The 17,152-nt window shown below is 46.8% G+C and overlaps 1 protein-coding gene across 5 annotated transcripts in view; it reads right to left on the reverse strand.

The window, feature by feature from the left end:
* cntln (centlein, centrosomal protein) overlaps positions 1-17,152 on the reverse strand; it is a 559,253-nt gene that overhangs the window by 123,964 nt on the left and 418,137 nt on the right. For all 5 annotated transcript variants that reach the window (XM_070886555.1, XM_070886564.1, XM_070886537.1 and 2 more), the window contains one exon: positions 11,594-11,691. In XM_070886555.1, coding sequence (XP_070742656.1) covers positions 11,594-11,691 — 98 coding nt within the window. The remainder of the gene's footprint in view (positions 1-11,593; positions 11,692-17,152) is intronic.

Here is a 17,152-nt window from a genome sequence, read left to right on the forward strand (position 1 = left end):
CACGTGCATTGGGTCAATGGTGGATCCGGTGATCAGGATCACGGCTTGCATGTCATCGTGAAGCAGGTGGAGGATCGTGACGAACTTTTGAGGGCAGCCGAATTTGAGGAGGACACTCCATAATCCCTCCTAGTTGACAGTGTCGAAGGCAGAGGAAAGATAGTATACAGGTACAACGTCTGAAACCTCAGGACCGAATCCGTGCCAGTTTTTGGGATTTGCCGGATTTCGGACCTCGCTGTTGGTGCTCCTCCCCGCCTGATGATCCTCCGCTCCTTGTCACCCGCCGATTCTCACTGCCCACGGCCCCCCCAGCGCTGCGTTTTTTTTTAACCAGTTTCCTTGTCCCTTGCCACCCGATGTCGCCATCTTGGCCACCTCAAAAATATCTGGTTTTCGGAATTCCGGATTCGGAACGTTGTACTTGTACTATAAATGGTACAACTTTGAAAAGTTTAAATGAGCAGAGACCTTGGTGTCCTTGTACACAAATTCTTAAAGGTGCATGGCCGAAGCTGGCAAGATCATTAAAAAGTATATGGTGTTACATGTGTTTATAAATAGAGGAATGGAGTATAAAAGCAAATAAATCATGTTGGAACTTTATAAATCACTGGTTAGGCTGCAACTGGAGTATTGTGGGCAATTCTGGGCACCACACTTCAGGAAAGATGCAAAGGCATCAGAAAGGGTACAGAGGAGATTTACCAGGATGTTACCAGTGATAAGGGACTTGAGTTATGTGAAGTGGTTGGGAAAGTTAGGACTATTCTCCTCGGAACAGAAGGGCTGAATGATCTCCTTCTGTGTTTTAAATTTCTATAACCTAGAAAGTGGATATGGCCCAAAAACGGGTGGTGTCTTGGTACAGCGCTATTAAGCTGCACCGGGTCAAACTGGTCTAGGTAGCACACAAAATTCATGCTCATTAACATAATTATAGTGCTGATCTCTGCGCTAAACAAATGCTGCTTATTGGTTTACTGCTCATCAGATGGGCCAATATCGGGTACAGTCTAATTCCCAGTCATGTTTGGCCTAGGCTTTATCCCGTAAGTAATGGGGAGGTGCATTGATGCAACAGAATCTCATTGTCATTCCACTTGGAAGCACAAGCAACTACAAAGAGATGACTGATGCCTCAGCACAGGAAGAGAACAAGTCACTTCTCAGACGCGGCTCTGAGGCACTGGTGGTGGCCTTAGAGAAGAGATGGGCTGTCCTCTTCCCACAAGCCAGTAGGAAGCCATTGCCCTATACGTCCAGAAGGCAGTAGTGGGAGATATCCGATTATGTGATGGACAGTGCTGTGGTCCCCAGGTCGTCCATCCAATACCGAAAGAAGTTTAAATGGCTTCACACGGCAGGTCAAGGTGAATGAAGGCTTCAGCAAATGCCATATTCCACCATCTGCATCGCAAGCCTCACATACTGTTCAATTCACTGCACCCCCATCATTTGCCTACCAACAATCTCTACCTATCACCACTCACACCTCACAATCATAGCTTCATTTCACTCTCACAACTTTACCACTGCTGCAACATTCACACCCACATCTCACATATGCACAGCTACTCAACTATGGCAGGTACATCACCAAAACACACTGCACCACACTCACTCACCTTTCCCTTGCAGGCCAAGTCAAGCAAAATCGCCAGGAGCAGCGGCACACAGGAGGGGGATGGGGGGGAAACAAGTTGCCATACAGGCCTCGAGTCAACTGGAGGAGTGAGTGCTTGACATCATTGGAGGGGAAATCATTGAGGCCATGGCAATGGGCGAAGTTGAAGCTTTTGGGGGCAACGGTATGCTCATTCCTAATTCTCTTTCTCATGTCCCACTTCCCCCTCATCCCACAAACTCTTCTCACTTACAAGCTGCTGATGCTGTATGCAGCATATCTTGCTTCCCCGCCCACTCCCATCACCATAACCTGAATGTTGTGCCTTTCTGCTTTCAGATAATCAAGACCAAGAACCCAAGCAGCCTGTCTCCAAGGTGATGGAAGAGAGCGAGGGGGGGAGAAGACGACAACTCAGCGTTAATGCATCTGTCACTCTCAGACAGCTCAGAAACCGGCATTGCGTGTAATTTAGAGGCTAGTGTAGATGCAGGATCTGCACATGGTGAGGCACTGGGCACGAGTGGGCTGCAGCAAGGCCAGGGGGATAGGGTAGCTCGGGGGCCAGCACCCCAAAGGGCGAGTTCACGTGTGAGTTCTGTTGTACAAGAGTCAGATGAGGACCTCGATGGGTCAGCCTTCAGAAGAAGGGTGATGGGCATGCACACCAAATTACTAAGTGCAATGGCAAGCCTGCCAGAGTGTTTCTTGGCAATATCAAGGAGCATATAGGAGTCTGCCTCCAACATTGCACAGAGCTTTGAGCAGAACTTGGAGCCCATGATTTCCAGGCTGGAAATGATGAAAAGCTCAAGGAGCAACCTTGTCGATCCAGACATGATGCTGCGTGTGATGGGCGATGTCGCATCTGCCATTGCAATACAGGCGGAAACAACCCAACATTGGTGCCGCAGTGGAAGCTCAGACCGCTGTCCAGCAGTCTCTGCTTGCTGCCACGGAAGATCAGATTGCTGTTATGCAGTCTCAGCTTGCTGCTTCCCAAGCTCAGACTGCTGCCATTGTTGCTGGGTTTACCACTGTTGAACGGGGCTTTGAGGGTGTTGCAGCAGCACAGCTATCTGTCTGTCCCCAAGGTGATGGAAGAGAGCGAGGGGGGGAGAAGACGACAACTCAGCGTTAATGCATCTGTCACTCTCAGACAGCTCAGAAACCGGCATTGCGTGTAATTTAGAGGCTAGTGTAGATGCAGGATCTGCACATGGTGAGGCACTGGGCACGAGTGGGCTGCAGCAAGGCCAGGGGGATAGGGTAGCTAAGGTGCTGTCCCGGGAGAGTGGCAGTGGGTCAGTGGAGCAGGACCCTGCTGTCATCTCTCAGGATGACTGCATTCCTGTTCCCACCACTGCCACTATGCCATTGCCCTTGCCACTGCCTGTTAGCAAGCCAGTCCAGACTGCTGCCACCCATGCCGAGGTGGTGCAGTCTATGCAGTCTACAGTCGAGCTTTCTAGGTCCAGAGCTGCTCGTGGTCGTCCTGCAAGGCTATCTGACGTTTCCCTCAAGAAACTCAGCAGCTGTCCACCAGCCATGCTGCAGCCACTGGGGGAGTACTTCATAGGAGTACTAGAGCGGGAAAGGGCACTCAAACTACAGGCACGAAGAGATTGCACAAAGGATGACTAGTTGGCATAATATGTGTGAATTGATTCTTGATAAATATAATGACTTTTTTCTTAATCTTTGTTTTGTGGTGTCTCTCAGTTCAACTTTATACCCAGGAGGATGCTGTAATATTCCGTGACAAAGGGATGATATGATGGGGATGTGGTGGATGAGAATTTGGTGAGCAATGGGGATTTGGGGTTTCATTCACTGGAATCGAAGTCTGATGCTGAGTTCACGGACAGCCAGTGCTGAAGCGGGATTTGCTGCCTGCCTCCTTCCTTCCTTCCTTCTCCCTCTTCCTGAGGTGATTCCACAATCCCTGGTGGCAAGAGCTGTGCCCTTATGATGGCCAAGTTGTGAAGCATGCAGCAGACCACCACAAAATGAGACACCCGCTCCGGTGAATACTGGAGAGTTCCTTCCAAGGGGTCAAGGCAGCGGAACCGCTGCTACAGCAGTTCGATGGTCTGCTCGATGATCTTGCTGGTTGCAGCATGGCCCTCATTACGTGTGTTGGGGTTGTGGATGAGAGTTATGAGCCAGGTGCAGAGAGGATAGCCCTTGTCTCGGAGCAGCCACCCTCAGGTTTGACGTGGTGGCTGAAACATTGCTGGCACAGGATGAAGGCATCATGATTGCTGCCAGGACAGCAGGCATTGACCATTAGGAAGCACTGGGCATGGTTGCACAATAACTGCACTTTAAGTGAGTGGTAGCCTTTGCGGTTATGGAAGATCTCAGGTAGCCATGTGGGTACAGTTGATGGCACCCTGTACATGGGGAAGCCCACTATCCTGGCAAAGCCACAAGCACCCTCCTCCTGCATCTCTCTGCTCAGAGAGAAGACAATGTAATCCCTTCTCCTGGTGTAGAGAACCTCAGTGACCTCCCGGATGCAGTGATGGACGGCGAACTGGAAGATGTTATCTATGTCTCCCACTGCAGACTGGAAGGATCCTCTTGTGAAGAAATTGAGGGCCACGGTGACCTTGAAGGCTGCTGGAAGAGCTGTGGTCACCCGGCTCTGAGGCTGCAGGTCTGGTTGCAGGAGTGGCAGAGTTCTGTGACCACCTTCTTGGTAAAGCGTAGCCTCCTAATACACTACTCCTTGCTTAAGTGGATACAAGAGAAGTCCTCTCTTTAGAGCCTAGGTGGGCAAAGCCTCCTGTTGAGAACCCCCTGTGCCTTCTCCTCCTCCTCTCTGCGCACATCTTTTCTGTTTCTTCACTGCCTCCAATCCCTCTTCCTAAGATACTCGAGTGTGATGGGTCTGCCAGTAGAGCCTCCATGACTGTGAGCAGAAGCCTTTAAATAAGGTTGAAGGTGTTCTCCACTTGTTCCAACACTCCCTGTTACCTTAGGACCTAGAAACATGTTATGAAAGCTGCTGGAGTTGCAGAATGTTCCACAGAGCCATTCAAACTGAAGAAACATTTCAGGTACAAATTGTTGCTGGAGCCTCCTTCCTGTTTGTCAACGCATGCTTAGCTGGTCGCAGTTAAAACATGCCGGTAAGTAGAGCAGCAAAGTTAAAAATGGCAGATTGGGCGTCAAGAAAGCGTTTCACACTCACTGATGTTACAATCTGCATCATTTTCACGAGCACAAACATCGGCAGCGCTGCCGTCCAGCCTAACAAGGCCCATGTTAGGCTGGACGGCAGCGCTGCCGATGTCTGTGCTCGTGAAAATGGGACCCGCCGGCAGGGGGCGGAAGTGCAGCAGCTGCCATTCCCCCCCGCCCCCCCAAAATCGGGCAGTAACGGCCTGCACTAAACCTCCAAATTTATAGTCCTGGATTCCCTAAATATGTATTTCGAGCAAAACATGCTTTAGATACAGTAATAATAGCAAAGAAAATATTAGCAAAGTTAAATCAGCGAACAAAATGATATATCGACTCAGGGCGTCTAATCCAGATCTTCTACATCTATAATTAAAAAATAGACCTGTTATTTCAATTCTTAGAACTGTCGAAGTTGACTTAATAATCATGACGAAACAGTCAATGTAACTGACTCTCAAGTTAGGAGTTGTAAAAAAGTCAGGCCTGACAAATCAGTATTACTTTATCCATCTGGCTGGGCCAGAGGGAAAAAATTCAGTATATCATCATTGAACTAACGTCCAACTAGAGTCTGTTTCACAAAGTCAGATCAATTCAGGCAATTGCAGTTATTGCCAGTCAGAACTAATTAAGTGTAGGTGAAATTGAAGTCTGTAGGATGCAGCTGTCACTAAATCCAGTCCCGAGGGAATAAAATGCTGACACGCTGCAAAACAGAGTTACAAGAGCAACGAATGTCCATATGTGAGCCAATATGAAATTCTCAAGATGCCCTGATGTGGGTCATATGGCATCTCCATGTGGATCATGCTGTACCCGGGATCGACCATTACAGCACAAGAGACAAGAAAGTCAATGGAAGTATCAAGAGGGGCAAATGAAGTTTTGTGCATCACGCCATTCACAAATACATAGTTTCAAAATTTCAGCAGTTAATCCTCAGATTACTGCATTTGTTTGCAAGGGTATTGATTGGGAAAGTGTTGCTGAGGAAAGAAGAGAACCAGCAGCTGCCTTAAAAGAATGGTGCTGGAGTGGAAAGTAAGTGGGTGCAGGCAACCGGGGTCTTGAGGTGAGTATGTTAGATCCGCTCTGGAAGGGGGATGAGTTATGGGGTTAAGACTGGTTGTATGGTAATGTGCCAGGAGAGACTAGAATCAGTCCAAACAGGAATGTGTCTTAGGAATTACCTGCCTGTTTAATCTACTACTTTTTTTTTAAAAAGAGACAAACTTCTCAGATTGATGAAAACATGACAAAGCAGGATTACACTGGTTATTAAAGCCTTTCTGTGCATACTGTTGTAAGAGTTTGAAAGTGATTTCATAGAATCACACAGCACAGAAGGAGGCTATTCAGCCCATCGTGCTTGTGGCGGCTCTTTGAAAGAACTATTCCATTTGTCCCACTCCCCTGCTCTTACCCCACAGCCCTGCAATTTCCTCTCCCTTCATGTATATATCCAATTCCCTTTTGAAAGTTATTATTGAATCTACTTCCACCACCCTTTCACAGCAGTGCATTCCAGATCATCATAACATAAGCTGTCATTTCAATAGACTATATACTTTTCATTCTCTTACGTTTTAAATTAATGAAAATCCTTGGATTTTTCTATTCACAAAATGTTAAGATGAAAAGCAATTGCAACAGCTTTGAGGCTACATGAACACTTCGGACAGATGATCTTAAATGTTCAGAACCTATGGCACTCAAGGTTTTTCTGAGATTGTACAATGCAGTGCAAAATCATTCAACTATATTATTTGCTAAAAATATTTATTTATAAGCCACTGATCTTTCCAACAATAATGTAATTTTTGACTGAAATGGCAGTATCAATATGCATAGCTGTAAATTGATGTGTAGTCATCATCATAGGCAGTCCCTCAAATCGAGGATGACTTGCTTCCATGTCAAAAAGTTCACAGGTGTTTCAATGATGGACCTGAATCTTGAAGGGTGGAAGATGCCCGTGCTTGGATTTTTTTAGCGTGTGATGGCCGTTGCACACCAGCCACCACACGGGCTTGACAGAGCTAGGTCTTGGTCCAGTAGCAAGGATTAACCAAGACAACTGGAGACCAGCTCTGCTGCACGGACCTAGTGCGCACACATATAGCAGTATGGGCTGGCCCGTGCTGCCCCTGGGCCCTCGCCTCTTCTGGGCCCCGATCATATATTTTGATTTGCAGTTTTACCAGGACTAGATTAACTTGTTTATATTAATCACATGACAGTAATTTATACTTAAATAAACACAGTTTTTAGGGATAAATAGGAAAACTGTAAATACTAGAAATCTTAAATAAAACCAGCAAATGTTGACAATCCACAAATCAATGAGTGCCTGAAAAGTTAACTTCACTTTCCTTGCATTTGTGCTTTGGGTTTTTGCTTTTAAATTTCTTATTTCCAGCACGCATGCTTTTTTTTCGCTCCTGAAAACCATATTACAACATGAATGCTGCAGTACAAAACTATACGCTGCTGTTATTGGAGATCTGAAAAATAGGCTGAGCTCCACACATTTCAGCAATCAAGCAGTCCCATTGGGCGTGTTGAATTTTAAGAGAGTTGTTCAAGGCACATAACTTGATGTCACAGTGGTAAATCATATCTGTTAATCTAACCGATTGCTCACGTGTTGTTCTTGTAAATCAACATTTGTATGAATTCTTAAAGAATATTAATGGCTGGCGTAATACAACATTCTATTATTTAGTAGAATATATAACTTTCAAAAAGGATTTTGGAAGCTTTAGCAGTTCTTTTTCATTAAATTCATCACATCTTTGCTACTGCTAATGTTAAATGACCAGGGTCTATTTGTTATTTAAGTAGTGTCCAGCACAAAATAGTTACATGTGAAGACAGCCATGTAGCGCATGATAGCTGATCCACCCAGAAAAACCATACAATTCCTACATCACAGCATCTATTCCTTAAATGATTCAATTCTTTTCTCATCCACTATCCTAACTGAAAGTCCATTTTAGGTGTTTATCACTGTGTGTGAAGAACTTCCCAAGATCAGTCCTAAATTTGTCTTTTGCTTGTTCGAACCAGTGCCACAACCTACTGAGGTCTTCACCATCGGCTGCAGTGCTGAAGACCTGTGCTCCAGAACTAACTACACCTCTAGCTAAACTGTTCCAGTACAGGTACAACACTGGCATCTACCCGGTAATGTATATCCTACCCACAAAAAGCAGGATAAATCCAATTTGGCCAATTACTGTCTTATCAGTTTACTGATGGAAGGTGTCATCGACAGTGTGATCAAGCAGCACTTACTCACCAATAACCTGCTCAGCAATGCTCAGTTTGGGTTCTGCCAGGACTATTTGGCTCCAGACCTCATTACACCCTTGATCCGAACATGGGCAAAAGAGCCGAATTACAGAGGGAAGGTGAGAGTGACTGCCCTTGACAACAAGGCAGCATTTGACTAAGTGTAGCACCAAGGAACCTTAGTAGAACCTTTCTTCGATAGAACCTCCCAAACCCATGGTCTCTATCACCTAGAAGGACAAGGATAGCAGGTGTATGGGAACACCATTACCTTCAAGTCACACACCATCCTGACTTGGAAATATATCGGCATTCCTTCATCGTCACTGGGTCAAAATTCTGGAACTTGCTCCCTAACATCACTGTGTACCTTCACCACATGGACTGCAGAGGTTCAAAAAAGGTGGCTCACCACCACCTTCTCAAGGGCAATTAGGGATGGATAATAAATGTTGGCCTTGCCACATCCCAGGAACAAATAAAAAACTGAATTCAATGGGGATCAGGGGGAATACTTTCCACTAGCTAGAGTCATTCCTGGCACAATGAAGATCGTTGGGGTTGTTGGAGGTCAATCATCGCAGCCCCAGGACTTCGTTGCAGGACTGTGCCCTAGGCCCAACCATATTCAGTTGCTTCATCAATGACCTTCCCTCCATCATAAGGTCAGATAATGAAGCACATGCAGCAAGATCTGTACAACATCCAGGCTTGGGCTGATAAGTGGCAGGTAACATTCGTGCCACACAAGTGCAAGGCAATAATCATCTAACCATGTCCCCATTACATTCAATAGCATTACCATCATTGATTCCCCGACCATAAGCATCCTGGGGGTCACCAGAAATTCAACTTTGTCAGCCACATAAATACTGTGGCTACTAGTGCAGATCAGAGGTGGGGAATTCTGCAATGAGTAACTCAACTACCGACTCCCCAAAGCCTCATCATCATCATCATCCATCATCATAGGTAGTCCCTCAAAATCAAGGAAGACTTGCTTCCACTCTAAAAGTGAGTTCTCAGGTGACTGTACAGTACAATACGGGAATTACAGTCTCTGTCACAGGTGGGACAGACAGTGGTTAAAGGAAAGGGTGGGAGTCTGGATGCACCATCTAACAAGGCACAAGTCAGGATTTTAATGGAATACTCTCCACTTGCCTGGATGAGTGCAACTCCAACAACACTAAAGGTGCTCAACAACATCCAGGACAAAGTAGTCTGCTAAATTGGCACTTTAACCACCACCATAAACATCCACTTCCTCCACCACCAATGCACTGTGGGGTTGCAGCGTCGACAGGATGCATCGCTAATTCTTCAGCAATACCTCTCAAACCTGTGACCTCCACAACCTAGAAGGACACGGGGATCAGGTGCATGGGAACTCTACCACCTCCAATTTCTCCATCAACATCACACACTATCCCGACTTGGACATATATCGTCATTCCTTCATTATCGCTGAGTCTAAATTATGGAACTCCCTCTGTAACAGAACTGTGGGATTACCTTCACCACACGGACTGCAGCGGTTCAAGAAGGCCGACCACCACCTTCTCAAGGGGCAACTAGGGATGGGCAATATATGCTGGCCTTGCCAGTGACACCCACATTCGTTAGAGATTTACTTTTTCTATCCATTATCAAGAAGATTGTATTACTTAGCTGATTATGACATTGGCGTAATTTTTATTGCTTTCGAAATTCACATTTGTTCATTATGGGCCCAAGTTTCGAGCCGGGCCTAGAACGGCGCAGTCCCGACCTGGACGCCCGTTTTTCACGCCATAAAGTGCGCCCAAAAAAACCCTCCAGATTCTCCACCTCCCTGCAGGTCCTCTGGCCCTCGGCGCAGCGTAGCAGGAGCTGTAGGGGGTGGTACCAGGTCCCTGCGCCGAAAACAGTGCCGGGACCTCTGCACATGCGCGCTACAGTGGGCGCACAAGTGCAGTAAGCACCAGGCGCCCGAACTGTGTGGGAGGGGCTGAAGCATGCAGCCCCTCGCCCTGGCCCAATGGCCTCACTGGGGCTGCGTGAATAAGGCTCCTCCCACGGCCAGCTCCTGCTTCCTCCCGACCCGACTCGACTCCCGCTTCCCGGCCCCGGACCGGACCCGACACCCGCTCTCGCCCCACCCCCCTGACCGGACCCGACACCCGCTGCCCCCCCCACCCCAGACCGGACCCGACACCCTCTCCACCCCCCACCCCCGACACCCGCTCTCCCCCACCCCACCCCCCCCCCCCCCGGACTGGATCCGACCTGACCTCCCTCCCCCCGACCTGACCTCCCTCTCCCTCCCCCCGACCCGAACCGAACTTACCTCCCTCCCATCACCCCCCCGACCCGACTCAACGCCACCTACCTGTAAATCTGGTGCTGGGGACGGGTCCTGCCCGAAGTCTCGGGCCCGGCCCGTTCAGCCTCCCTTCCCCTTCTCCTTCCCCCCCACCCCCCCAATCTCCTCCCCCCCCCACCAATCTCCTTCCCCCCCCATCTCCTTCCCTCCCCCCCAATCTCCTTCCCCCCCCTTCTCCCCCATCCCTCCCCCTTCTCCCCCCTCTCTCCCTCTACCCCCCTCCTCCCCCTCCCCTCGCTGTCAGAAACACAGACACTGACAGACAGAGAATGAGAGACACACAGACAGACAGAGAGATAGAGACACTGACAGAGACACACTGAGGGGGGCATCCCAGCACGCTGTTGGAGGGCTCCCGGTGCTGCAGTCGGTAAGTAGAAAATGTTTTATTTATTGATTTAAAAAAAAAAAATTATTTCTTATTAATTTTTTTTGGTTGATTTATTGATGTATTTATCATTTATTATTGATGATGGCTCTTTATTTGTAAAACTGAAGTGTTTAATGTTTGTAAACTTCCCTTTAAACCACCCCCCCCACCATTCCCTACGCCTGATTTGTAACCTACGCCTGATTTTCTAAAGTGTAGACAAGGTTTTTTCGAGCATACAAAAATCTTCACTTACTCCATTCTAAGTTAGTTTGGAGTAAGTTTTCACTGCCGAAACTTTGAAAACAGGCGTAAGTGGCCGGACACGCCCCCTTTTGAAAAAACAATTCTGTTCCAAAGTGAAACTGTTCTAACTGACTAGAACTGGAGCAAACTAAATGCCGAGAATTTGAATTTCTAAGATACTCCGTTCTACACCAGTTGCTCCTAAAAATCAGGAGCAAATCATGTGGAAACTTGGGGCCATTGTGTCTAAGACGGAGAATACGTCAATTGTTTGTTCTGCATTCTATATATTTTAAAGTCTTATCAATGCAGCACATATGGTTCCTAACTTACTGTCATGCACGAATATTCTAATGTTATTGGAAACTAGTTTAAATGAAAATATTTGCAAACAGAAATAAATGTTTTATCCAAACAGAAGCTAAAACTGAGTTATTTCACTAAGGCACGGCTACCACTAGGCAGCGCCAAACACAACAAACTACTAAGCCATGCCTACCTTTCCTGCAATTGCCGAATCTGTTCCTCCTTTTCCTGGTGATCAGCTTTTAGAGTTTTGATGGTCGTTATATGCTTTGAAATCTCATTTGTTGCAGTCTGCAACAGGAAATCAAAATAATTAGTTGGGATAAGAAAACAAAAACCGGTTTAAAATAAACCTTATGGTCTTTGGTAGTACTTCAAATTATTTCTCTGGCTGATGATTTGTTAGATCTGAAAAGCACAATTTAATTTTCAACTAACCTCTATATTGTTCATTCCTGTTGACAATTTACTTTTTAGATGTAAATTCCCATTACATTTAAAGATCTGTAGTTAATTTTTCCACATACATACCATGTTACATTTTCCATTGTTCTGTGCAGTCTTTTGCTTTTCTACTCAAGTAGATGGTATAATTTATTTACTTATTTTTCATTTTGTTCAAAATATTCCAGAAATTTTCCATTAAAGGTTTAAAATTATGATGGGATGAAAGAGAGTAAAGTGGCACAGACTGTTTCCAGTGGTTGAGTGATCTAGAACAAGGAGGCATAGATAGAATGTAAGAGATTTAGAACACATAGCAAGAGAGATGTTTTTAGACACACAGGGCTCAATTTTCCCCAAAGCATATTTTTGTCATACGAAGAGTTGCGCCCGATTTCATGGGGCCTAAGTAAGCCAAAAAAAATTTCTAAGTTTCAGCGTTGGATTTCTTCATTTTGGTGTGGTGTAACCCGACATATAGTTTTGGGGGTGGAGCCTTGATCTGCACCAAAAAGATCGGGCTGCCATGGTAACGAGGGACACAATGCGAGCTGAGGCTGCAAAGTGAAGCATACAGCCGGCTCCCAACTCTCTCTCTCTCTCTCCCCCGAGAATGGGACCAGACAGCCTGTGTGTGTAGGAACCGAGAATAGGACCGGACAGCCTTCGGGTGGAGTTGGAGGTAAGTTGCTGCTATGTGTTTTTCAATTCTTTTAATGTGTCGGGGCATCTGCTGCGTTGATTTCATTATCTGCGCCGATTTCCTTAACTCTCCGGAAAGTTTTTCTGCAGAGGCCACATACGCTGGTCTTATCAGAACTGGAGTAACTCTCAGCTGGCTAAACGTCCCTAAATGGCCAGAAATGGTGTAGGTGGTTGGTTACGCCCCCTTTGGCTGAAAAAAACTGACCTAAAAAAATCGTAATTAACTGAGTTACACTGGTGCAAGTTGATTGGGGTAACTGTGGTTTTTCAACTTAGGCCAAAAAAAGCAGCCTACTCCAAAAAAACGGCGCAAATCACTGAGGAAAATTGAGCCCAGAGTATGGAATGCACCATCAGAGTTAGTGACTGAAGCAGAGACCACATCAACATTTAAAAATAAATTAGATAGGTGGTTGAAGGAAAAGGGGATACAGGAACAGAGCAGACATGTGTGATTAGGATATTGCTCATACAGAGGATAAACACCAACACCAACCGTTTCCAAACTGCAATTTCTGTATTATGTCAGTATTCTTGAAACAGAGTAGACATATGTGTTAGAAGTGAGAAGGAGGTATTTCTGGAAGGTAAATATATTTAAGTAAGTGAGAGAGTGAGGGAGTGAGAGACAGAGAGAAACAGATAGACAGAGAGACAAAGAGATAGACAGAAAGAGGCAGAGCTAGAGAGACAAAGAGATAGAGAGAGAGAATGAGTAAGCATGATATGGGAGTTGTAACTTTCATTCATCTTCTGTGAAACAATACCAAATGTGCATCATGACAACCCATATCACATGACAACCAGGTAGAAAAGGAACTGGGGTGTTATAGCATGTGTTCGTGTGTGAGAGAGAGATGTAGATTCCACCATGCTATGAGGAACTACAATAGTCAGACTGTTTATTGAAAACCAGGCAGAAAATATACAAATGTGTAAGTGGAACAGAATAAAAATTAAAATATAGATTTAATTTTTCAGCATTCCATAACATTTAAGCCATTAAGTCAATATTTGCAGCTAATAGTTTTCTTTTGTCTGAGGTGACTGGTGTTAGTGCTGGGGCCAGAGAGGGATGTTCAGACAATGTGGCTAAGTTAGTTAGCCAGATCTAGACCATGGAGAAGTGAGAAGAGGAAAAGAGAGAAGAAAGAAGAGGAAAAGAGAGAAGAAAAGAAAGGAGGAAGGGAAGCAGGACAGGAGAGGCTGAAGGGGGAGTACAGAGAGAGAGAGAGAGAGAGGAGAGAAACACAAGGCGGGCAAACTACCTCAGCAAGAAGGAACGGCCTGAATTTTCACATGAGCAAGGTGATGGGATAGCAACAAAATCTTTCCTCCTCCCAGATCTCTCCAACTTCCTCTTCAGGGCTGAGGGGGCAGGTTGAGGTGGGAGACTGATTATTCAATGGTTGGGGGGGGGGGGGGGGGGGGGGGGCGGTGAAATACAGTTCTGCAACATTGCAACTTTCTTCACAAATGGGTCCTAAGATTTATCTCATTGGGGGCACAGTGGTCTCAAAGGTAATAGGTGAATGCAATAGACTGAATTGTTCCAAATACATGCCTTGCAAACAGAAACTGCAATGATTCTCACCGAGTCTGTGAGAATTTGTATGGTGGCAATTGAAGTTCGATCACTCTGCATGTCTAGAGGCCAACCAGGAGCACTGAATCAATGGTGAAGGGCAAATAACACTGGCTTTAATGGATGGGACCATTCATAAGGGAATGGGTTGGATAAGGGTGACATGTTGACAGCTGATGGGCTAATAGGCGTGGATGACAGGGGGTGGGGGTGGGGTTGTTGAGCTTCGCTTACTGAAGTCAAGGCAAGGTTGAAATTTCTTATGCTGGAAGTAAAAGTGTAATAATTACACAGCAGATAGCCAAATGTCTGGAAGTGCAGGGCTATTCACTAAATTAGATTTACTACATCAATCCTGCCTTTCGAGCTAATGTTACTGCGACAGATTTATAATGGACAACGCACAGTTGGTTGAAGGACAGGAAACAAAGGGGCCAAAATTTCCCTTTTCTCCGCCTCCATTAGCATCTCCAGGGGCGACCCCTTTTCTCCCCACAGCGGCTCCATCCACCCTGCGACGGAAATTGACCAGCGTCCGTGAGGCTGCCATGGGCAATGCCCGTGCCAGCCTTGCGGGTCGCGAACCGGGCCAGTCACCCATCATGGGGCGAACCTTAAAGGGGAAGTGCACTGCGCCGCATGCTGCCATATTTTATTTTCCCCCCTTACCGGTCTGGCCGTTCGCCGCTCCTTTTGCAAGGTCCGGGCCACAATCATGCAGCCTGACACTCTGTCTCAGTGCCAGGTTGCGGCCACAGCACAAGTACCCCCAGGTCCCGCTGTACTGCGGCACTTTGCAATCTTTCTCCATTTAAATAATAACTTGCTCTTTGATTTTTTTCTGCCAAAGTGCATGACTTCACACTTTCCAACATTATACTCCATCTACCAAATTTAGGCCCAATTACTTAGTCTGTCTATGTCGTTTTGCAGATTTTTTGTGTCCTCCTCACACATTGCTTTTCCTTCCACGTTTGTATCATCAGCAAACTTGACTACATTACACTCGGTCCCTTCTTCCAAGTCATTAATGTTATGTATGTGAACCTCACCTGTGTGTAAGAGGGCACACCTGTGGGAGACCAATGGGTCACCTGTGTACCCTGGTGCAAGCAGGTATAAAAGGCAGACCACCACATTGCTGCCTCACTTTGGAGTTATATTAAAGAGGCCAAGGTCACAATGGTTTCAGTTTACAACACAGTCTCGTGGAGTTATTCTGAACGTAACAACTGGCGACGAGTTACAGATCACAAACTTTCATGCGGAAATAGCTGCCGTTGGTATTCTTGAGAGATTTACTGATGATTGGAAAGCCTTGACCTGGCGCCTCGACCAGTACTTTGTGGCCAACGAATTGGACACAGCTGAAACAGAGAACAAGCGTAGGGCGATTCTCCTCACTGTATTTGGGTCATCGGTATATGGCCTCCTTAAGAATTTGCTGGCACTGGTCAAACTAACAGACAAATCTTATGCAGAGCTGTGTACGCTGGCTAAGGAACACCCAAAGCCAAAGGGGAGCATCCTGATGGCCAGGTACCGCTTTTATACGCACCATCGCTCCGAGGGCCAGAAAGTGGCGAGTTTCATCGTCGACCTAAGACACCTTGCGGGGCAGTGCGACTTTGCAGGATCCTTGGGGGAAATGTTGCCTTTTTCGTACTTGGAATTGGCCACGAGGTCATCCTTCGCAAACTGCTGTCTGCCGAACCCCTGGATCTGAGCAAGGCCATCACGATAGCCCAGGCCTTCACATCCACGAGCGACAACATGAAACAGATATCTTCACAGAATCGAAGCTCACCGGCAAGTACTGTGCTTAAAATAATGCCTTCAGCAGGCAGGACTGAATATGGTAGGGCCCACACGACCGCAGAAGCCACGCCCAGGGAGACTCAGAGGCCGCTGGTGAGTGCTAATGTGAATCCATTAATACCATGCTCGTGCTGCGGGGGCAGTCACAGAGCCCATCAATGTCGATTCAAGCACTACGTGTGCAGGGGCTGTGGAACAATGGGGCACCTCCAGCGATTTTGCAAGCGACCTCAGACTCACCACGTGGCAGAGTCAGCAGAGAGCAACCGATCCAGCGTGGATCATGCTGAACGAGCAGGAGAGGCAACCCAACCAGAGGATGAAAAGGGAAGTATATGGGGTACACACCTTCACCACCAAAAGCCCTCCAATAATGTTAAAAGTCTAACTTAACGGCATTCCAGTCTCCATGGAATTGGACACGGGGGCGAGTCAACCAATTATGAGCCAGAAGGTCTTTGAGAAACTGTGGAGTAACAAGGCACAGAGGCCAAAACTGAGCCCAATTCACACTACACTGCACACTTACACCAAAGAACTCATACCTGTTATCGGTAGTGCGGCAGTGAAAGTATCATATGACGGAAGGCTGCATGATTTACCACTATGGATTGTACCAGGTGATGGCCCAGCGCTGTTCGGCAGGAGCTGGCTCGGAAAGATCCAGTGGAACTGGGACGACATTAAAGCATTGTCCTCGGCGGATGATGCCCTGTGCGCCCAGCTGCTAAACAAATTCCCGGCATTATTTGGGCCAGGCATCAGCAGCTTCACAGGCGCCGAAGTGCAGATCCATCTTGTTCCTGGGGCACGGCCCATTCATCACAAGGCACGAGCGGTCCCATATATGATGCGAGAGGAAGTCGAAATCGAGCTGGACAGACTTCAACAAGAGGGAAGCATATCGCCAGTCGAGTTCAATGAGTGGGCCAGTCCAATCGTGCTGGTACTAAAGAGCGATGGGACGGTCAGAATCTGCGGGGACTACAAGGTGACGATCAACCGAGTCACGTTACAGGACCAATACCCACTACCCAAAGCAGAGGACTTATTCACAACGCTAGCAGGAGGAAAGTCGTTCACCAAGCTAGACCTCACCTCCGCGTACATGACACAGGAGCTGGCTGAACCGTCAAAGAAGTTGACGTGCATCAACACGCACAAAGGTCTGTACGTGTATCACATATGCCCCTTTGGGAT

This window comes from Pristiophorus japonicus, chromosome 1 (genome assembly GCF_044704955.1).
Source record: "Pristiophorus japonicus isolate sPriJap1 chromosome 1, sPriJap1.hap1, whole genome shotgun sequence".
In the NCBI taxonomy this organism is placed as follows: Eukaryota; Metazoa; Chordata; class Chondrichthyes; family Pristiophoridae; genus Pristiophorus; species Pristiophorus japonicus.